General features: G+C 44.5%; 1 protein-coding gene across 1 annotated transcript; it reads right to left on the bottom strand.

Annotated features, from left to right (window-relative positions):
• Positions 1-839: 839 nt before the first annotated feature.
• Positions 840-23022, bottom strand: LOC119217531 (son of sevenless homolog 1-like). The gene is made up of 22 exons (XM_037471244.2): positions 22459-23022; positions 21753-21878; positions 21416-21547; positions 18549-18713; positions 18090-18299; positions 17873-18016; positions 17513-17623; positions 17320-17418; positions 15861-15988; positions 12285-12946; positions 10914-10995; positions 8127-8243; positions 7388-7491; positions 7092-7314; positions 6584-6703; positions 6327-6489; positions 5187-5304; positions 4397-4569; positions 4192-4308; positions 3675-3948; positions 1868-1989; positions 840-1768 (listed from the first exon to the last, which is right to left on the bottom strand). Exons 1-22 carry the CDS (start codon positions 22543-22545, stop codon positions 1295-1297), a joined length of 3951 nt encoding a protein of 1316 aa, XP_037327141.2. The 5' UTR covers positions 22546-23022; the 3' UTR covers positions 840-1294.
• Between the last annotated feature and the right edge of the window lie 172 nt (positions 23023-23194).

The raw sequence follows: 23194 nt of genomic DNA, 5'->3' as shown, positions 1-23194 counted from the left end.
TAGCGACCTGCCGTTAATATCATAGAAATGTGGTGACAGATCATGTGACCTGCTGTTCATCTCAGGATATCTGATCGATCCACTGGCTGCGTCAGCTAAATGACATGTAATGTAATTTAATTTAGTCATTTTATTTCAAATATTTCAAATTTGAATATATTAAAAAATATATTTTTGTCATAGTTTTCATTGACGAAATTAACACTGGTAGATAGATGTTTTTTCTTATCTCGCTCAGAATTGGAAGTTAACTTTGACACACTAAGTGCGTGCACTATCCAAATTGCATCATCTCCATCTCTCTTCTCTCTTCCCTTCCTTGTTAAACCCCGTGCCGCCTCCCCAAATAAGTCCAGATGTTTTATTTAAACACAGACGACATATTTATGATTTCTTTCTCCGATACCTCAATTTTTTTTTTGACCAACCTCCTACCAAATCACGCTGACCCGGGACCTCTGCTGACCTTACCGGAAAACAAAGCAGCATCTGGACTGATTTGAATATTTTAAGACAAAGAAGTTTATAATTTTGTATAAAAGATTGATATTGTCCTTCCATGTATCAACCCAATACCGCCAAGCAAAATATTGCGATATTATGGCGTGTCAATTTTTTCCCTGTCCACTAATGCTCAGTAGTCAGTATTAATATAAATCTAACATAAATACATACTGCCTATAGGGAGTGAGGAAGTCAAGGCACCATGAGAAGACGCACCATAAATGTATTATATGTTAATTGAGTTAATTATCTGAAGTTAAAGATGGCTCACATATTTGTTCTGTACTTTGAGGTAAACAATAAAGACAGCAAAGCGCTTTGTGTAGTCCTTCCAACTTAGTTCACAAACACTTTTATTCCCTTGTTTTAAAGAATAGACATCAGAAATCAGATATAAACAACATCAAATCCACCAGAACCAACACAGTTCCTTTTTGGTTCTGGTCCAGTACCTGAAGGCTGCTGATGCACCAACACCTCAGACCCAGCGTCCACCTCAGTTCGTGGAGAACTATGTTACACACAATTCTCTTTCTTCATCAGGTCTGATAAACAGACAAAAGTTCTACAGCTGGAGGATACAATCAGTTCGTTTTCAGAATAAGGGCACACGATTAGTTTGTTTTTCAGAATAAGGGCGCAGGATCTTAATTTTTTTTTGTCTTTAAATCCATTGTTTTGTTTGTTCTCATCAAATCAGCTGCAGAGTGAGCTCAGCAAGCCCCACCTCCTCAGCAAGCTGTTAAAACAGCAGTTCTGCTCCCTCAGGAGGTCCAAGCCCAATGTCCAATCACAGTTCTGGGGGGGTGTCAAACAGGGGGGCAGGGGTCTGAGGTTCCCTCTTGTAGGTTTTGGGAGGAAGTTTGGGGACAGTGTGCCGGGGAGGGACGGGGGGCCCGTCAAGGGCGAGGTGTAGGAGGGTTGGGGAGGCAGGGGGCATCTTCCTGGAGCCAGGGGTGGGAACTGGGGTGGCAGGGGTGAGAGAAGGGAGGGGGGGTGGGGAGGAGGAGGCAATGGGGACGGAGCTGATGGAGGGTGAGGAGGAAGCGGTGGAAGGGAAGAAGGCCTGCAGGTCACATCGAGGGCGGCCTTGAGGAGGGGGGAGAAGGTGTAAAGGAGAGCTAAGAGGCTCCCGAGGGGGCAAGGAGGGGGGGCTGTCAGGGGGAGACGATGAGGACAGAGACGATGAGTAACGAGGTGGGAGCAGCTTACAGGTGGGCTGACGAGGGGGGACAGCAGGGGGACTGTCCAATGTCAACGTCATCTGAACAGAGGAGGGGGGTAAAGAAAGAGAGACTGTGTAACTAACTTCCACTTTGAGATCCAGTCGGAGATCTGACTCCTACTTGTTCATATCAGGTACCTTTAAGGGGGACGAGTCAGTTGGGGCCGAGTCGGGACGTCTGCGAGGAGGAACGGGAGGCGGAACCGGGACCTCCTCAGAACCACGACTGAAACTCACGATGGAAGAGACAGAGGAAGACCCTTAGAGGAGAGAAACCACGTGGTGTAATCAGACCCGTTCATGTATTACACACGTCACAAACACTCTGTTACACATGTCACACAGTCTGTTACACACATGTCATACACACCGCTACATAGACATTGTTACACATGTCGCTTTCTTCAATGATAAGATTCTGACAATCAAAGAGAAAATTGATGGTCTCCTGCCTTTAACCAGTGCCGACCCCCTCGGGTGTAGGAACCTTGGATGCAGCAGTGGGCCCTGATGGCTGCTTGAGTGGCCGTCAACCTTGATCAACTGACTTCTACAATTTTGAAGTCCCGAGCTTCTACTTGTCTCTTGGATACGATTTCGACTAAGCTGCTTAAGGAAGTTTTTCCTTTAATTAGCACGTCTTTACTAGATATTATAAATCTGTCTTGTACCACCTGTAGGACCTGTACGACAGTCCGTCAAGGTAGCTGTAAATAAACCTCTTCTAATTACATTACACGTCATTTAGCTGGCGCTTTTATCCAAAGCGACTTACATTACATTTTAACCCATGGCTTACATTTTGCCTGGGGAGCAATTAGGGTTTAGGTGTCTTTCTCGGGGGACACTTCGACATGGCACATGGAGCCGCCAACCTTGCGGCTCCCAGCGCATCACACTACTCCATGCCCCACCATCGCCACCATAGGGTTAAACCTCAGTAGTAACCTCAAGAAACCTACCCTAGCTCCATAGGTGTTGGCTAACTACAGACCTATCTCTAATCTTCCCTTCCTCGCTAAGATCCTTGAGAAATCAAATTATGTGACTTTCTACAAAACAATGCTTTGTTTGAGGATTTCCAGTCCATTTCCAATCAAAGCACAGAAACAGCACTGGTGAGTTACGAATAATTTTCAACTTGCATCGGACAAAGGACTTGTCTGTTCTTGTCGGACCTCAGTGATGTGTTTGACATGATTGATTATTGTATCCTGTTGCTTGGAGCGATTTTATTTAGCCTGTGTATGCTTCCACTGTCAGAAAAAAACGCCTGAACTTCCATTGTTATGCAGACGATATTCAACTGTATCTGTCGATCAAGCCAGAAGACACTGACCAGCTTGTTAGACTTCAGGATTGTCTTGGAGACATCTAAACCCTTCAATGCTTCAATGCAACGCTTAACTCATTCAAGACAGAAGTTATCTTGATAGGACCAGAGCGCCTTCGAAGTCAGCTGTCTCGTGATATAGTTTCTCTGGATGGAATCGTTCTTGTATCCAGTAGGACTATAAACAATCTTGGGAGTTCTCTTCGTCCAGGATGTGTCCTTTAACTCTCAGACAAAGCAGAATTCAAAGATTCCCTTTTTTCATCTACGTAATAAATCGAAAATCAGGAATTCCCTGTCTCAAAGTGTTGCAGAAAAATTAGTTTGTTTCTTCTAGACTGGATTACTGCAATTGTTCATTTTCAGGCTGCTCTTGAAAATCTCTTGATTCAGAATGCTGCAGCACGTATTAACAAGACCTAAGAAAAGGGATCATATTACATCTGTATTAGCTTCTCTGCACTAATACATCACTTATATTTATGTATATATACATTTATATGCAATGCATTAGCTTCATTACTATCACACACATCGCACACATACACACACCGTTACACAGCACGCACACTCTGTTACTATGGCATTGTTATGAACGTGTGGTGGCCTTACTGGAGTGAACAGGGCTCCTGGGACCTTGTGGCGAGTCAAACACACTCCCAACGTCTATGGAGCTGGAGGTTGCAGATGCAGCGGGCGGAGTCAGAGGTGTGCGGGGGGAATTGGGGGCTGAGACAGCCCCCCCCTCCGCCTCGCTGTCAGGGATGCGGCTGTAGCTGATCTTCCTAGGCTCGTTTTGCAGCGGTGTTGGGTGCCGCATGGTACCAGGCCTTGCTGAGGTTGGACGGATTCCAGGAGACTTCAGAGGACATGTGTACTTCTTCATCTGCAGCGCGGGGAGGGAATATTTAGACATATTCATCTTAAGACTCAATGCTGTTATTATTAGTCATTTATCCATCATTAATCTGCTAACTCATCTCAATCTTCAAATCCTTTATGTCATATGCAGTGAACGTATTCTATATATTTCATGCCATTGGGTTATAGATGTACACATATCTATAACCCAATAACCAATTTTCTTCTCCTGGGAAAGTGTAACCTGTGTTGCAATGGCAATACTTACAAATCGAGGCAATGATCGGGCATTTCGGGGTTCTATCTCCAGGGATTTGTTGAATAGATGATCAGCGAAGTCTTTTTCGGACAGGTCCTCCATTGGGTTTAGGTTCTCAAAAAACCTCTGCTCCACACAGAGAACAGTCACACCTCAGACACCACATAAAAGCTCTATCATTGTGAACAGGGAGTGAAATCTTTGTCACACTGACCCTGATGTCGGTCTCCACTCTTAAACAGTACGGTTGGTTCTGGTACTGTTGGATTTCTCCTGTGATTTCAGCCACCTTTCTCCTCTTGCTGAAGTTGATCAGATCTTTGCCATGTCTGCGCAGAAAGTCGGGGTTACCCTCCTCAGTCTTCAGGATGTTGGTCAGGTAGATTCCTGACAAACCGAGAGAATGATGCATCATTTAACTTGTCAAGTAATTCATATTTTACATTTTTTTTACACTTACATTAATTAATCATGATTAATGGTGATAAATGATTGTTGTTAATGAATATTTGTTTTTCTTAGGGGTTAGTAATAAGTAATCACTTCAAATTGTGTATTTTAGACCCTGTTGTTTACTTTTGAATGTTATTGTAAACACATTTGATTATCTTGGAGGCAGAATCTCACTGGGCGGAACATGTTGAACTAACAACTCATCCTGCTGTCCTCGTGCACTTTGCTCTCAACTCTCCATCGTTTACCCAGAACCAGAAAACACGGCCTTTACTGACCGCTCCTAAAAGCTCTCTCCATCTACAGCTACTGTCTTGCTGTCTTGCGTCTAACTTACTGCAACTAGCGACCGTTTTGTTTCCACGGTCAACTCATCAGTCAACTTTACCTAAGTCTAGACTGGGTACAAAAGTATACAAAGTTACGTTAACTACGTTAAAATATTTTGTCGCATTAATGGGCCACATTAATGGCATAGATTAACAGGTTTATGTTGACGCCCTAGTTTAAAGGCTTTATAAAAAGACAGATGCAAGTGTGTCGGAGCATACCAAAGAAAGGGACACAAGGGGGGTTGATGGAGCGCAGTTTGGCGAGATACTTCTTGTAATGATCTTCACTCAGCTCATGAGCTTCCTCCAGGATTTTTCTCTGTCGACTGGGAATTTGCTGTAAATCAAAAACAATGGTTTATGTATTTCATATGGGTCATCACATTTGTAAACCTTTCAGAACTTGCATGTGTACAGACTGTAAAGCCCTCGAAGGCACATTTGTAATTTGCGATTTTGGGCTATACAAAATAAAATGAATTGAATTGAATAGAACATTTATTCTGAATCTGAGCATCCACCATTAGTTAGGGTCTTTTCTTACTACCAAAAGGGTTATGGTACGTTTGCACCGAACGCATCGCCAGTGTTTTGCGCCACAGTATTACATACAAAGTCTATGCACTGACGCCATGCCGCTGCAGGGACGCGAATCTGCGATTGAGCGGCGCGTTTATCGCATCGAGTTTGCAGCGAAACGCCCAAATGCAGCAAACGCTCAAAGCAGAAAACGGGAAAGTTGAAATATTCCATCTTGGGCAACAAAATGCCGTGACACTCCCCATCGTCCTGCGTGCAGCCGTTCCACGAGCTGTACGATACATCCGAGAAAGACCTCACACTTTTAAAAACAGCATACAAACATTTGTGTCTTTTACAAAAAACCTTCACTGCACTGATATAGTACAATATAGTGTAGGGTAATTGTATTTTATAACGACACAATGATACTAAATATTAAGTAAAATAAAGGACGTTTGCTCAATGATAACGTGTGTGTGTGGCTCTTAGAAAATCCGTTTGGTTGTGCTTGAGCATACGATGTCATCAACAACCTATCAAACGGGCTAACGGCTAGCACCATGTAGCGCTAGAAGCGGCAGTTATCCAGACGCAGTTCCTGGAGAAGTCAGTAAAATTCACTGAGCCATATATGTATACAAAAACTGTTTGGTGGTCCGACAGGAGGAGGACTTCCACAACAATGACAGAGTCATAGTTGATGGCGGAAAGTTGTTTCAGGGTGATAAACCACACCCCTCTCCGCTATACACGCAAATTGACCACAAATGATGCACCCGTTTGAGGTGACATTCGCAACGCATTCGGTGTGAACGTACCATTAGGTTGTGTCCTTACCTCAAAAGTGTGATCCAGCCTGTAGACCGGAGACGAGTTCATCGCACTGACCACCTCGAGAACCCCATTAAAATTGTTGAGTTCCTGAAAGACTTGTAAGATCTCGATGATCCGAGAAACGACGGCGACTCGTTCCTCCAGGTTCTCGGTTTCTACTATACACCTGCATGTGAGATTGGGTGTTTACAGGTGAGAATTGTTGGTGCTCCCTCCGTATCGGAGGAGGTCCACTGATTATGGTGTTGGGCTATTCGTACTTTTCAAACCAGAGCGTGAGGTTGGTGGTGTGTCGTATCATCCTCAGCAGGTTGGGGGAGTGAATCTCTTTGTCTTCTTTGGTCCACACGCTGCCAACTAACTCAGACGGCTGCACCGCCCTGCACAAAATCAAAGGTATCACAGGTGAGACGTGCTTTAAAGGATTTCTATGTAAACCTGCATTGTAAAAAAATATTCCCCAGCCATTAAATTTGGCTTTGGATAAAAGCATCAGCTAAATGACATGTAATGTAATGTAATGTAATTAAATTGGAGGGCAGAGCACCCCCCAAGAAAGCCTCAAAGTGTATTTTTATAATACTCTCCCACTCCCTCTTGCCGATGGGCACACATATACGTGCACACAGTTGCAGCTTCATTTCACTCAGTGAGGAACTTCCTAAGCCGATTTCACAATTCAAATCCAGCTGTAATGCTGGAAACCAGAAGAAATAGTGTTGATTAGAGGATGATCAGCAACAGGACAACGAGTGCAGGCTCCCTTACCTGTAGAAGTCTGACTCCAGCAAGGTGAGCTGCCGGCCAATCTCGATGGGATGAAGCGTCATGAGGTCGAACTGCTCGCTGTTCCCTGGTTTGCAGGTGTGCCACTCGATGGGAGGAGGAGAGCTCTGGAAGGTAATGCTGTGACTGTGCATGCTCACCTGAACCTGCTTCTTCCTCTGGATGATCTTAGTTATTGACTCCACCCATTTCTTCATTGCCTTACCTGCAACACATTATTTGCATGATTTCTTTCTATCAGTAAGCTCAACACAGGTGCGGTGCTGACAGGTGCGTACCTCTGACTGAGGCGATGAACTCCTCCAGTCGTCTCAGCAGGTAAGCGTCTCTCTCGAAGTCGTAAAAGTGATGCTCCACCCAGTGACGACACACATTTAACACTCTGCAGGAGAGTGGAGGAAGCGTGAGGAACAACAGAACGTGATATCACACTCATTAACTCATCACTTCCATGCACCTCTGCTCCTCTTCTACCTGAGCAATTTTTAGTCAATAATATTGGAGTCATAACGTAATGTTGAAGGACTAATTAAATAATGAAAAATGCCACAATGATAAGTTCAGACCTTTTCTTAAACAAAGCATCCCAAATGTGAAATGAGCTATGAAGGAGACAGTGTTTCCTTTCTTGTGTTATTCACCATAGAAAACCCTATTCACCTTTAAGGCTAACCTTTAAAGACCTGAACATTTGGCTACAGATCACATGGGGATTGTGTTAAATAAAAGTACCTTTAAAAAGTGACACTAAGTAAGAATACAGGGTTCTTTGAATGTTAAAATCATCTGAGGCTCATTTGTATAAATAATGTTTACTAAAGTAGTTTAAAAAAATCTATCTTTATCTGTTTAAGTCCTTCTGACTTCTCCTCCAAATATGCCCTTGAACTCATGACTAGTTGTATAGAGGTGCAGGGAAAATGATGAGGAAGCTGTGCGGCCCCAGCCTCGGATTTCTGCTCTGGACTCCACCTCCTCTGCAATGCCTGTAAGCCTCCAGGAGGTATCAAAGTTTACCTGAGTTGGACCGGCTGGACAAACTCTTTACGGAACCGTTTGAGTTCGGCGCTCAGCGGCTGTTCTCCTCCGTCCATAGGATCCAGATCGCTGAGCCTCGGCTCTGGGATCTCAAACCTGAAACCACCACACACCTGAGATCAGGGCTGGATTTGAATTGTCAAATCTTCTTAGGAAGGTTCCTCACTGAGCTGCAACGATTAGTCGACTTGATTGACAATGTTGATTATGAAAGATGGTCGACACGTCCTATATTATAAAAATATTATATTTTACGTTCGGCATTGCAATACACTACCGCACAGTGCGGCCCGCCGCATGACGTTACTATTGGGACAATTACAGAAAGGTCCCAACGCATGCGCGAGAGGCTTGTTTTGTTATTGCCTTTTGCGCTCTCCCTCCTCCCCCCCCGTCGGCTGTATCGTCCGCGCCGTCCCTCCCCATCATTTCAATGGTCTGGTCCACTATTGTGGGCGGTAACCGGCCCTAACCTGAAATAAGTTTGACACCCCTGCACTACAGGAAGTGCTGGGGGCACATCAACACAATTATGAGAGATCTACTAGCATAAACACTCAACTATAAACAAATGTATTTGATTTACAAATGCACACAAAAGGATTTACAAATACATTTCAATGCACAAATGAACAAACTAAAATTTATATTTGCAAATTACACTGCATTTATTTTTTTGACTTGTCTGTTGCAAATCCACAAAAATGATCTTTAGCAAAACAGATGTCACTTTCAATTTTAACCAATCACATAAGCGCAGCTCCATCCTCCCCTCCCCTCGAGCCTTCCAGCCATACAGCAACACAACTTGTGAATCGACGAGTCAGCAAACACGGGCGTCTGGTAGTGACGACCATAGATATAAAAGGCTAGATGTCTTACGGAGTAGAGAATGTCTGCACATGGCGACCAATTATTTCTTCTTACTTGTCATTCAGTTTAATCTTGAAGCAATTGCCAAGAATGAACAAAAAAAGAAAGATGGCAGTTGTGATGCAAAATCTGCATATGAAATAGGGTACAAATATAATTCTATGCACGGTGTGTATGATATACTAGCAAGTATTAGTGGCTCACATTTAAATTAAATGCATTTGAGGTGTTGCATGCATAACATTTTCTCTTCCATCAGTGGATGTGCTCTGTGACCTCATGACGTTCTGGGTTTGGTGGCAGCTGCTGGAGAGAAACCTCATGGTGGAGGTCGTAACCTCAAATTACTCGAATCACCTGCTTCTTCCAATTGAAGCTCCCCAGCCACTTCCAGACCAGAAGATGTTCAACAAGAACATGATGATGGCCACCAGTTCCATCAGTTCTTGACATACGCTGCCCTAGTATAGTTTCTGAAGTTCTTTGATGATTAATTCAAGTGTTCAATACTGGTACAGTTATCCCATACAAATGACCACTTCCTTGAACCACAGTAAAGCAGTACATTGTTTTTTTATTGTTTTTATGTACAAATTCAATGCAAGAAAGACATGAGTAAAAACAAGGCAAACTTCTAATGAAATGCTCTTGGTCATTACTTCACACGTTACTGTACTCCTGAAATGTGCGTAAGCGTTAAGTAAACAAATACTGACAATAGATGTTCTCGTCATGTCATGAGCACTTAATAAAACTGAATCCTGACAGTATTCAACATGTAGCCCTTCGATGTCAAGAAGTTGCCTCTTCAAGATGCGTTCCAGTCGATCGTGCAATCTGTGAAGGATCTCAGCCTCAGTGATTCCTAGAGGATAGATGCATAAATATATAAACATGACAAACATGTGCTCCCAAACGACAACTTCAAAATCTTTTAAAAAGCTAATTTATTCAAGCCAAAATGAATCATTACTCATCTCTACTGGCTAAAATCAGCTAACGTCAAATCAAAGGTTTACTTCACAATCAATCTTTGAACTCAGTAACAAAATCTAGTTTTTTAATCTTTTTTAATTATTACGATTTTATAATAAAATTATGTTTTGATTATTTTTTAACAAGAAAACTCTTTCCAAGCAAGTTACCGGCGAGGCTATGCTGTGTTAGTAAAGTTAGTAAAAATGATTGTTTAGTGCCTAAGTTAAAGTTGGCTTATGATCGAAGGTTGTCTGTATGCATTAACGTTACCTTACAGTAAGTAGTTAGCTAACCTTTGTATTAAAATGCCGCAAAATGCATCCATGATGCAACATATTTAACTACCAATAAATTACAACTAAAACATAATTAATGTTAATTATGGACGCTATGAAACTTTCACTTACACTTGAAGGGGAACATCGTCACCACCAGACGCCATTGTTTGCTGACTCGTCGTTCGCAAGTTGAGTTGCTGGAAGGCTCGTGTGGAGGGAGAAGGAGCTGCGCTCATGATTGGTTAAAAATGAGGGCGACATCTGATAGGTCCATGATGAAAAAACACATTTGTGGATCTGCGACGTAAGACGATGCGCAAATATAAATTGTAATTTATTTCATTTGTGCATTTAAATGTATTTGTAAATCCTTTTGTGTGCATTTGTAAATCAAAAAAATCTAATACATTTGTGAATTGTTCAGTGCGTATTGGTGAATCTTCCGGTTTGCATTTGTCAGTCGTTCTGTGCACATTTGCAATTATTGAGACTGATCTGACCCCATACTCAAGGTGGTGAAGTGTTTGCCCGTGGTGTGTAGAAAGTGTTTTGATTGGTGCGTGAATTGTAGAAGGTGTTGGTCTGTGAAGCGGAGAAAGTGTTGGGATTGGTCCCTGTAGAGTTGGCAGAGGCTCACCTCTCCATGAGTAGGTCGAGCAGGTCCTGAGGTTTACAGAAAGACCTGTAGGTGGTCAGAAATGTCCGGACAAAGTTTGGATCTGAAAGAGACAAAAAACAAAACAATAGAATAATCAGTTGAGTGCACCTGGTTCATACAAATGGTTCGTCAGGGCTTACACCTTCGGGGATCTATTTAATTTACATCTGAAATAATACAACAATCTAATAAAATGAATGAATGAGATGAATTTAATTTGCCCGTCCCACCACCTGCCCTCTTGACCCCATTCCCCCCTTGACCCCCACCAGTCAGGCTTCAGGGCCATTCCACAGAAACTGCTCTCCTTGCTGTCTCAGAGCATCTCCACGCTGCTAGAGCCGCCTCTCTCTCCTCTGTCCTCGTCCTTCTGGACCTTTCTGCAGCATTCGGCACAGTAAACCACCAGATCCTTATCTCCTCCCTTCAGGAACTTGGTGTCACAGGATCCGCGCTCTCTCTTCTCCCATCTTACCTTGATGGACGCACCTACCGGGTAACTTGGAGAGGATCGGTGTCGGAACCTTGTCCTTTTACTACTGGAGTTCCTCAGGGTTCCATCCTGGGTCCTCTCCTCTTCTCTATCTACACCAACTCTCTCATGGTTTCTCCTACCACAGCAACGTGATGACACTCAACTAATTTCCTCCTTCCCTCACACGGATCTCTGCCTATCTGACTGACATCTCTCAGTGGATGTCCGCTCACCACCTGAAAATCAACCCCAACAAGACTGAACTCCTTCTCTTTCCAGGAAAAGACTCTCCCACCCAGGACCTGACTGTTAACTTTGGCAACTCTGTGTTAACGCCCACTCGGACTGCTAGGAACCTCGGTGTGACACTGGACAGCCGACTCTCCCTGACTCCTCAAATTAAAGACACACCTCTTCATACTGTACCTGGACTAAAAATTAAAAAACACAAAAGAAAACTGTAGCACTTAAATTTGACTTATAATGGCTCATATAATTCAATTCAATTCATTTTATTTTGTATAGACCAAAATCGCAAATTACAAATTTGCCTCAGAGGGCTTTACAGTCTGTACACATGCAACATCCTCTGTCCCGAAACCCTCACATCGGCACAGGAAAAACTCCCCAAAATAATATAATATATATAATATAGCAAGTTGTAAATTGGCTTATTTGATGAAATTGCACTTTCTTGTTTTTCTGAGTTTATATCCTTATGGTTAAAAGGCACATTATGATTTATTAATGAGCTCTTATGCTTAAAGCACCGTTAAAGAACAGATTTTTTTTTGAATGTTTTCTGTTGTCAATCAATGGGTGACATCACATCTCATCTGATCCGGTCTTTAAACACCTGTAGGACATATTCTCACCTGCGTACATGTGAAAGGTTAGCCTCTCAATCAGTTTCAGGACCGTCCCTGCTTTGACGATGGGAATCCCGGACTTGGACTGGACATTTTCCTCAAACACCACATTCTCCTCTGAGTCCGGCTTAGCGAAGCGGTACACCTCGGCTGCCGGTAACCTCATCTGCTCCTCCTTCTCCTCCTGCATCATGGCGGAGTCCAGCATGCGCTCTAGCGTGCTGCGGTACTGCAGCGAGATCAGCGCCGCCATCCAGCCGTTCTTTTCCTCTGCGGACTTGGCTGCAAACACCACGCTGTTCCCGTCCTTCAGGATGATTTCAAAGGCGTGCCGGTACTCGCCCTCCTTGTCGTCCTTGTCATTGATCTGGACTTTACGCATGAAGAACTTTTCTTTCAGCCGGTACTCTGCAGCGGAGCCAGCGCCTGGCAGCCGAGGCGGCCCGTGGTTGGACTTGCAGCAGATCATCAAGCCGTCAAAGAGGAAGATGTGGCGCTCGTGTTTGGCGCCCACGCGGGTCAGCGTGCCCTCCATGATGAACTCGTTGCAGCATTGGCCGATGTCTTTCCCCTCCCAGCCGTCGATGTTCTTCTGGATTTCATTCATCTTTTTGATGGCAAGGTGCTTTCCCTTCATCTGATGGCTGTAGAAACGACACGCTGACTCGCTGCGACCACAGAAAAAGAAGAAAAAGAAGAAGTCAGAGAGGATGTGACTTCAGGTCAGATCTCCATGAAGAGAGAGATGGTCTCACCAGGAACTTAACTTTAAGAAACAGTTCATCAGGAGGTTTAAAAGACTCCTCTGCTGAGTCCAGATGTTCTTCACCCGTGATAAGTGATAAAGTAAGAATATGTGTATATATATATTTAAATTCACACAACACAAAGTAGAAGTCTAAATGTACCTCACAGTAATACACATACACACACACACAAAACTGCATATATATATATATATATATATATATATATATATATATATATAGATGCTAGGCAACCATTTTTCTTTGATTGAGATTCAAAGGAAATTCACAGTCTTTTCTTTTTGCTTGACAACTTTAGCTCTCTAACAGAGACCCACGATCCTCAAGATATGCTGCATTATGCTTCATGCTGTTCCCTGAAACACAAATGTTTCTTCTGGTATCAGTTCAAAAAAAAAAAAAAAGAAAACAGATTCAGATACTGTATGTTAACTTTTCTGCTGTTTCTCCAAGAATACGTCTTTATATAGTGTAACATTACTTTAAAATAAAAGAGTGCATCTATTATTGCACTCTTTTTATGTATTAAAAGTTATATATATATATATATATATACACATACATACATACACACAGTAGACACACGCAGTAGTATAAGTGTCAGTGTACAATACACAGAAAATCCAGGTACACAATCAATACCGTAGATACCTACCTGATTATTACATTATTTAGTCACACAGGCCGAGCCATTAAGGAACAACCAGGATGTTTATTTGTATAAAACAAGCTCGACTAAAGAAAAACAAGACAAAAAAAGAAAAAGTGCAGTCTGTTAAACGCAAGGTTCAGAAACTCGATAATCAGTTTAAGCTTAAACCCCTGAAGTATGTGAGCGGGGTTTCACAACACACTGCTCCACCAACATCGTCAGCCTCCACCCAATGTGTCAGCCACTATCTCAACCGTCAGCCTCCACTCGCACCATCAGCCAACATTTGGACAATCGTGACTTGCACTGATTGGAGTCAGCTGGGTTTGCTTTTGAATGAATAATGTCCATTAGTAAGCAAGATTCTCTAATTAGCAGTATCAATCGACCTATTGGGCAACCGCGATTGACACCGTCGGGCAAAAACCGCAATGTGTGCCTCAAGTCCCTATGCACCATCAGTCCCCACCTGAACAGTAAGCCTACACCCACAACGTCAGCCCCTATCTAAACCGCCAACTTACACCTATAACATCTATGCACCCAGCCTACACCGTCAGCCTCAATATGCACCCCAAGCCAACAAGCTGCACCGTTGGCCTTCACCTATTCCGTCAGCCTCCACTTACACCGTCGGGCAACAGCTCCACTGTCTGCATACAGCTAAACCATCAGCATCCATCCCCAACGTCACCCTCCATTTAAACCATCTGTCAGCCTACATCTACAGTGTAAGCCCTCATCTATACTCATAAGCCAACATTTCAATTGTCAGCTGGGATCCACACCAATAGCCTCCATATATACAAATATGAGAAGAAATGGAAGTCACCTACGTCCTCATATCCACTGGCCAATCATCCCCACTGTTTCTTCTTCTCCTCTTGTTCTTATGTAGGAGTAATAAAGTAACTCAAACAAAACAGCAGTAGAAGTTCCCCACTCTGTGTTCTTTTCTTTCTAACACATAGTGAACAACAAGCAGCAGACCAGCGCCGCCCAGATCCTGACGACACACACACACACACACACACACACACACACACACACACACACACACAGTCTATTTATGTCAGGGGGAAACAGGGAGGATGGGAGGAGTCCACCAGAAGGAGTCCATGTGTGTTTAGCTCTTATTGCTGGACACACTCAGTTTCATGTCGCTGAACATTAGTTCAAAAATGTCAGTAAATCCAGTAAGATGAGAGAACATACATCATCAACCACAGGACATTACAAAGAACGGCTACAACTCATAAAAGATAACTAGAACCCCACAAATAATTACTAGAACCCCACGAATAACGAGTATAACTACTGCAACTCATAAAGGACCACTAGAACCCCCCAAAAAACCACTAGAACCAATTCAAGACTCACAAAACTCCACAAAGGACCACAATAACCTCATAATGGACAAGTATAACTCAAGCAAAGACCTCTACCCTGAAAAGGGAATAATAACCTGATAAAGGACGCTCCGAACCTCGGAGAAGAACATAAGAACCTTGCACCAGAACCTCATAATGCAATCAACATCCAGAGGAACTGATGATAGGGACTACCCCCAGACAAAAAAACACCAATACATCATAATGGACGATTAGAACCCCTTCAAGTTCGGAATACTTCGAACAGAAGATATGACAGACCGCCAGAACGCAACAAAAAAACATCAAGAACACCGAAAGCGACCAAGGCAACCCATCGATAGACCACTACAACCTCCTAAAAGGACCAAAAAATGAATTAAGAATAACTAGGACCTCGTAAAGGACCTTTATACCTCCATTGGCCAACCTATGTGATGTATATAGCTGTGTGCTGGTGTGTACAGGTGCATTAAGATGTGTTCAGGTGCATTAAGATGTGTTCAGGTGTATACACGTGTGTTCAGATGAGGGGTGTGCAGGTGACGTAGAGGTGTGTGCGAGGGTGGCGCATGGAGTAGTGTGGTGCGCTGGGAGCTGCAAGGTTGGCGGTTCAAAACCCGGCCACGCCGAGTGCCATGTCCCAGTGTCCCTGAGCAAGACCCCTGACCCCCGATTGCTCCCCAGGCAAAATGTAACGTATGTAATGTAAGTCGCTTTGGATAACAGCGTCAGCTAAATGACATGTAATGTAGTCTAGTGTGTGAAGGTGTGTACAGGTATGTCCAGGTACCTGAGCCTCCTCTTGGCTAGGCTCCTGGAGCAAATCCTCTCCATGCTGCTCTGCAGGTTGAGCAGAGCGGTGATGGCCTGTTTCAGACACTCTTTATCCTCCTCTTCTTCACTCTTCTCCTCCAGTTGCTAAAGAAACAAAACAAACGCATGTGGACAAAACAGTCAGTCACACCAGAGAGGTGACTTCAGACCTGAACTTGATGTTAAGGATATTGATCCAAACTGAATATAAAATCAGCCAATACAAAACACATCTGATTCATTCACCTGCTGGAGTAAAAAGAATAAGAAGACTCTTGACCACAGCGTTTGTCTAAAGCAACCATGTCGGAAACAGACTGAACCGGAAGCACAATGGTCAAGCGAAAAGACCAGCACCAGGTCCGACACAGTCCTCCGTGCAGGTCCGGCAGCAGCAACAGTGAGCTCATCTGTTGTTTCTTCAGGGTCCCGGGTCAGAACCAGGATAAAGGATAAAGCTTCAGCCATGAAATAATCTGCAGAACATGACTAGAGGTATTTCAGAGATTTAACCTCAATTGGGCCAAAGGAGCTTACAGTTGCACAGTTGAAAGTCCCAGACCAGGACTGGATTCACAGGGTACTGTTGTGACTGGGAGCCTGCAACTGACATCATCGTATACCTAAAGTCTTTAAGTCTGCTATTTGTTAAAGGTGTTATTACGGATATTCTTATTCTTTTCGAGGTGTGTGGAAGATTAAAGGATGGAATCTCTGCCCCTCTATTGGCCATGAAGCTAATGGTATGCTAAAAATGAACGTTATACTAGCATAACGCTTCGGGAGGTGCCATGGGGCATCCTTCCCAGATGCCCAAACCACCTCAACAGGCTCCTCCTCTCACGGATGGCTGAGCTTCTCACCCGATCTCTAAGGGAGCCTCTAATGGGAAAACCATTTCGGCCTCTTGTACCCGTGACCGGTCAAAATGAGGTTACATTATGCTAGCATAAAACCAACATTATGCTAGCATAAAACCAACATTATGCTAGTGTTAAGGTGCAAAGTCAGCAACAATCAGCGAAAATGGTGAAAGGACCATGTCTGTATGAATTATGTTTAGTTTCTATTCATTTCAATTATCCGTTTTGTGCAAATAACCTCAATAAATTACATAAATGTAAAAGGAAGAATTTAATGAGGTTATTAAATATATATGTTAATTTGCTACAATATAAATATTAACTTTAAATATTGTGACATCACAAATATCAATAGATACGTTATTATTGATGTATTATTACAGTAAAGTATTTAATTACATTAATATATAATTTATTCAAGTATTTATATAAAGTTAAATAGGTTCAGTTTTGGCATTTAAAACCCTACATCGTTGTGGTACAGCTGTGGCACTGCTGTTGTACAGGTGTGGTTCAGGAGGGAAATGTGTGCTAAAGGTATAGTACAGGTATTGCACAGGAAAGTCACCCTACCTTCAGGATCTCAAACAGGTGTAGACAGTGGTAAACAGGAGTGAGCAGCAGTCTGGGCAGAACATACTGAACAGCTTCTTTAAAACCTTCACAAATGGACTGGAGACAGAGAGGACTGTTATTGCATCATTATCATCGGAGTTGAGCTGGAGCCTACAGGTGTCTTATGTCCAAGACAAGGAACAGGGTTTACCTGGAGGTGGAAGGCTGCTCCTGGTTTGGACACTTGACTCAGGAAGTGTTCATGGAAACCAGAGTGCAGCGTGTCCTGGGCGTACGTCTCATAGGGGTCAAAGGCCAGCTCCTATCAATCAACCATAAACAGAGCACTCTTCACTCAAACTATCATATTGATCTATGTTTACACTATACACCACACACACGCACACGCGCACACACACACACACACACACACACACACACACACACTACAAGAGCTGGACAGGGCCAATATCACATTGACATCTGATGTGTTTTAAAAGTGTTCCTTTAACTTTTGTGTGTGTGTGTGTGTGTCTATATGTATATGCAATATCCAATCACAGCATCAGACCTCAGCCAGGTCCTCGAAGCAGCTCCCCACCAGAGGATGAGGACTTCCTTCATCGGTCATCTCCACCGTATCCTCAATGAGACCCAGCAGCTTCACCGTGACCTCATGGACATCAAGGATCCGACTAAAGATGCTGTCCACGTCCTGGGACACACACACACCGGATCAATCACAGCAAACGGACGAACACACAGGTGATGTCCAGGTGAGTACCTACGTGCTGGGAGAAGAGCATGGGACTGGAGGTGAAGGGCTCCCTGAACACCTTGATCAGCAGGTTGAGGGTCCTCAGGAACTGACGACCATCAGACATGAAGCTTCTCACCAGCTCGTAGTAGCTCTGCTCCTCATTGGCTGACGGCTCCTCGTCCATCAGAGGGAAGCCGCTGATGTCATCCTCGTCCTGGTGGAACATGTCCATGAGCACCTGAGAGAAAGACCGGTAGACAGGTGAGTAAGGGAGAAAGGCAGGTAAGAGACAGACAGGTATAGAGGTGAGGGAGGGAGACAGGTAGACAGAAAATGAAAGGACATTTGTAAAGAAGCTACCAAATACTGTCTCTAGTGAGCACCATTGACAGTCTGCCTGTCCATCCATCCCTCTTTCTCTGTCTGTCCATCTGTCTGTCCCTCACTCTTGTTCTGTCTGTCTGACCATCTGTCCATCTGTCCGTACCTTGTCAGCACACATGGCCACAGTGATGTCCTGCTGGGAGATCTCATAGTGTCGGATGTTCCTGACGTAGTTCCCGGCCAGTTTCAGGATGTCAGCAGAGATGTACTCCAACACCGCCACCATGTAGACCGACACCTGGTGGTCTATCTTGTACCCCAACACCTCCTGAAGATATAAGGCATCATGGGAAACCCCAGATATGTGTGGAGGATGGCTTTTGATGTAGAATCAGAAGCCATTTATTGCCACATATGTTACACAAAGATAAATTATATTGCACCAATGTGAATTAGTGCAATATAAGAACAAAAGGTAGGCAAACAAGTCCTTGAGGGACAGTAGTTTGCAGTCGATCACCCTCTCTGCAGAGCGGATGACACCCTGCACCCTGCATTACATCACATGTCATCTATCTGATGCTTTTATCCAAAGTGACAATAAGAGCATTTCAACCATAAGGAAACAAACTCAGAAAAACAAGAAACTACAAAGTGCAATTTCATCCGATAAGCCGATTTTCAACTTGCTTTAGATAAGATCCATTATAAGTCCAATTTAAGTTCTACAGTGTGTTAGTGATTTAGTGGAGGTTTAGTCTGAAGATGTCATTAGTTTGAAGATGTTACGGCTCTCTGTGGTCCTGATGTCATCAGACAGCTCGTTCTTTGCTTCGTGCTTTGAACTGGATGCAGGCAGCCACTGGTAGCCAGTGTCCTCGGTTGTGGCTGCAGCGTAGCAGACGATGATGGAGGAGCAGAGGATGGACTCGCTGATGGCCGTGTAGAAGTGCACCATCTTTGTCTTTGGAAGGTTGAATTTCTTCAGCTGCCTCAATGAAGAACAGCCTCTGCTGAGCCTCCTTGGTGATGGAGCTGATGTTCAGGTCCCACTTGAGGTTCCTGGTGATGATGGAGCCCCGGAAACGGAAGGAATCCACAATGGTGACGGGGGAGTCACACGGAGTGATGGGGGCTGGTGGTGCTGCGTTCCTCCTAAAATCCACAACCATCTCCTCTGACTTTAGAGCATTGAAATCCAGGTTGTTTTGGCTGCACCAGATGGCAAGATTCCCACCTGTAGGCGGACTCCTCCCCAACAGAGATGAGTTCAATGAGGGTGATGTCATCCACAAACTTAAGGAGTTTGACGAACTGGTGACTGAAGGTGCAGCTGGAGGGGAAAGAACACATCTGTTGCTGATGTTTCGAGAAGTTGAGACGAGAGACTTAGAGAGGCTGTTTTCCCAGCCTCACGTGCTGCTTCCTGTCAAACAGAAAGTCAGTGATCCACTTGCAGGTGGAGTAGTCACGTGCAGCTGGCTGAGATTGTCCTGCCGCAGAGAGGATGATGGTGTTAAATGCAAAGCTGAAGTCCACAAACAGGATGCTGCCGTAGGTTCCTGTGCAGTCTGGGGTCGGTAAAGTTTTGAGGTGGGACAGGACAAGGCTGTGGATGAGTTTAGGACTGCCCCTGTAGTGTACTTGAATGCATCGTGGATTTACTTGACCACGCCAGTAGATGGCGCATTCGCACCACCGTGGATCAAACAGAGACACGTTAGTAAAGCGATTCAGATTAAAATGACGCTGGCTTGATGAAGACATAACAGTGTTGTATTTCTCTTCATTGATCCACAGGTAACGTAAAATGTGTTTAGTTACTGTCCCACTAATGTTAATATTTCAGAAACAACATTACTATGTTGGAATGTATATGTTAGTTATCTTAGTGGTAACGAATTTGCTGTAAGTAACTGCTGTGGTTTCAAGGCCGTTAATTTAGATGTAAACCAGGCGTTGTTGTAAGTGTCATTTTGTGTTTGAGTCACAAAAGCCCGGTACTGAGTTAAAAAGCTTGCTCAAGGTACCTTCTTCCACAGTGACGATTAACACAGTTCAGCTTGACAGCTCAAGTTGACACTGAGTTGCAGGCTAATCGTGCTGCTATTAGGGAACTGACTGCACAGGTTTCTTCACTGACCAAACACATGGCCCAGAAGGGAAAAACTACAGTGTGACACCTTGTGACCCTGACCCTTTTTCAGCAGCAACAACATCCGACACCAAAGGTCGATGCAGTAACTGTGGACAGCAGAGCAAAGTCTGCTACCCTCACTGTTTTGTTTGTGGCCAAGCAGGACATCGCGCCATCGGCTGTCTGCAAAGGAATAAGAGGGGGGCGGCCAGTGACCGAGACAACATAGGAACGACATGCCCCAGTCAGCTGTTCTTATATAACCAACTTTAAAAAACAAACAAAAAGTGTCCACCACAACAAAAAATGACGGTGACTTGATGAAGACATAACCTCCTTGTATTTCTTTTCAATGATCCACACTCCTGTGCATCACGTGTTACCAGTCCAGACACCCCAAGGCGCCGGTTACACTCCTGTCCGTCCTGTTGGAGCCTCTTTGAGTACAGTTGTTTGGCGTCTCCTTGTCAAACCTGTATTTTGACTCTTCAAGTCCCTGTCCCCACTTCTAAACGCCCGATGTGAACCAGGGTTTGTCATTGTTGTAACTCAGCCTGGTGCGTGATGGGACACAGCTGTCTTCACAGAAGCTGATCTAAGCCTGTGTGCAGGAATCAGATGGATTAAAGAGTGGTCAGTGTCCCAGTGCTCCATGACAGGTCCAGCTTATAGTAGTGTAGCAGTGGTCCAGAGTCTTCTCCTCTCTGCTGGAGCATTTAACTAATTGTTTGTATTTGGGAAGTTGATGGCTGAGGTTTAACTTTGTTAAAGTCCCCAAGGACAATAAATAACGAGTCTGCGTTGTTCCGCTCCTCACACAGTATCTGGTCGGTGAGCACGTTGGCATGCAGAGGAACGTTAACACCGACCAGGATAGGTGGAGACAGTCTTACCTTCAGCAGTGGGTGAATCTTATCTACAGGCAGAGCCAGAGGATTCCTCCTCTTCCTCTTCTCAATGGCAGCCTGAGCATCAGCTATTGCCCACTTATCTATGGGGTGAGGGAAGCTTCTCTGAACCCGTTCCTGGTGGGAAGGGGGCAGGGAGACATGCATCATACATCTAGACTCTGATCATAACACATGGACTGTGGTCCAAACATCTGATGATATCACTTGGACCTTAAACTCATCCCTGTGTGAGGAGTACTGTGTCTGCAGTCTGAGTTCAACATATCTTTACTTTTAGCAAATAATCACACTTGAAAACATATGTGTATGTGTTTATTACCTCCACATCCTGCACGGTTCTGGGTTGAGCCTGACACAGCATGCTGAGCAGCAGGAGGATCAGCTCCTCAATGTACTGCAGCGCCTCCTGCTGGGAGACTAGGTTAGGATGCACCTGGTTCAGAACCTGCAACACACACACAAACAAACACAGTCACAAAGAGTTTTGGCCTACAGGTGAGACAGGTGGACATCAGGGACCTAATTCTCTCTTAGTCTGCAGGTATGGGGCTGCCACCAGGTGTAGCAAAGCAGGTGTTACAGGCTCACCTGAAGAAGGGTTATATGCAGAAGAGAGTGAATGTTAGACTCACATTGATCAGTTGACATGAACACAATCATCCAGTTTCTTGGTTTCATGCTGCTGCTTCACAATAAAAGCCTTTCTGCACTCAGCTGGAGAAAAGCTTTTAATGTGGCATTATGTCTCCCTGAACAATTTATCGGTATGGGACAGTAAAACAGATCATCACCTGCCACATAGCGCAGTTTACACTGTTTACTGGACAACACACACTCCTACCTGTGTGCGTGTGACTGAGTGAGCTGAATGTGTTTGGCCAACAACAACCAGCTAGTCACAGCGAGTCAGGTCACAAACTTGTCATTGAACCTTGAGCAGTACTTAGTGATCATGAATAAATGAATCATCTGTATGTATGTATGCATATATACACACATCTGTGTGTGTGTGTGTGTGTGTGTACCTTCTCCAGAGAAGACACCAACAGGCCTCTCCACTTCGGTCCGTTCTCTTCGTTGAAGAAGTCGTACTGCAGCTGTGCCGCCTGCATTTCTGCTGCTCAGTGGACCCGTTTACATGGACGTTACCAGGATGAACCGGAGTCCGGGAGGGGGGCGGCCGTAAAGGGGGGTGAAGCCGTGAGAACATCCAGCGGGAACAGGCCGTTCCTCCAGAACAGCTGTTGGCTCTGAGACCATCGTCTGCCGCTCCAGATGTTACGGCTAACGGTTAGCTCCGTGACTAGCAGCTAGCTGTTAGCATAGTGAGCAGTCACCGTTCCATTCGAACGCTTACTGAGACGGGCACCTTATGCTGCTGTTAGCATGTAGCCTGTGTAGCTAGGTTAGTGAGCCGACAGGTGAGCAGCTGCTGGTCCAGGTGAGTGTCCAGGTACTGCGGATACACGGTGTGGATTATTCGGGTTACTGGTGTGAGTCAAATGGCTGTTCAACGTTCTCCGGTCCTTTGCTAACATGTTATCCCGTCCCGGGGAATACTCCGCTGCTTCAGTTCTCTCACCGGGACTCACACTGGAGCGTGACAGGCGGACCGTCACCGAGCTGACGGTCGGTCCCGGGAATGCTTGTTGGTTGTTGTGACCGGTGTACTGTGTGGCAGACTGTTGAGCGCATGCGCAGTGGGCATGTTATGACGTACTTCGCCTATGCTTCATGGAGGTCGGCGCGTGGCAGCGATAA

This window comes from Pungitius pungitius, chromosome 9, assembly GCF_949316345.1.
Source record: "Pungitius pungitius chromosome 9, fPunPun2.1, whole genome shotgun sequence".
Taxonomy (NCBI): domain Eukaryota; kingdom Metazoa; phylum Chordata; class Actinopteri; order Perciformes; family Gasterosteidae; genus Pungitius; species Pungitius pungitius.
Note: the sequence above shows the minus strand (reverse complement) of the source record. Positions and strands in the feature narration are given on the sequence as shown.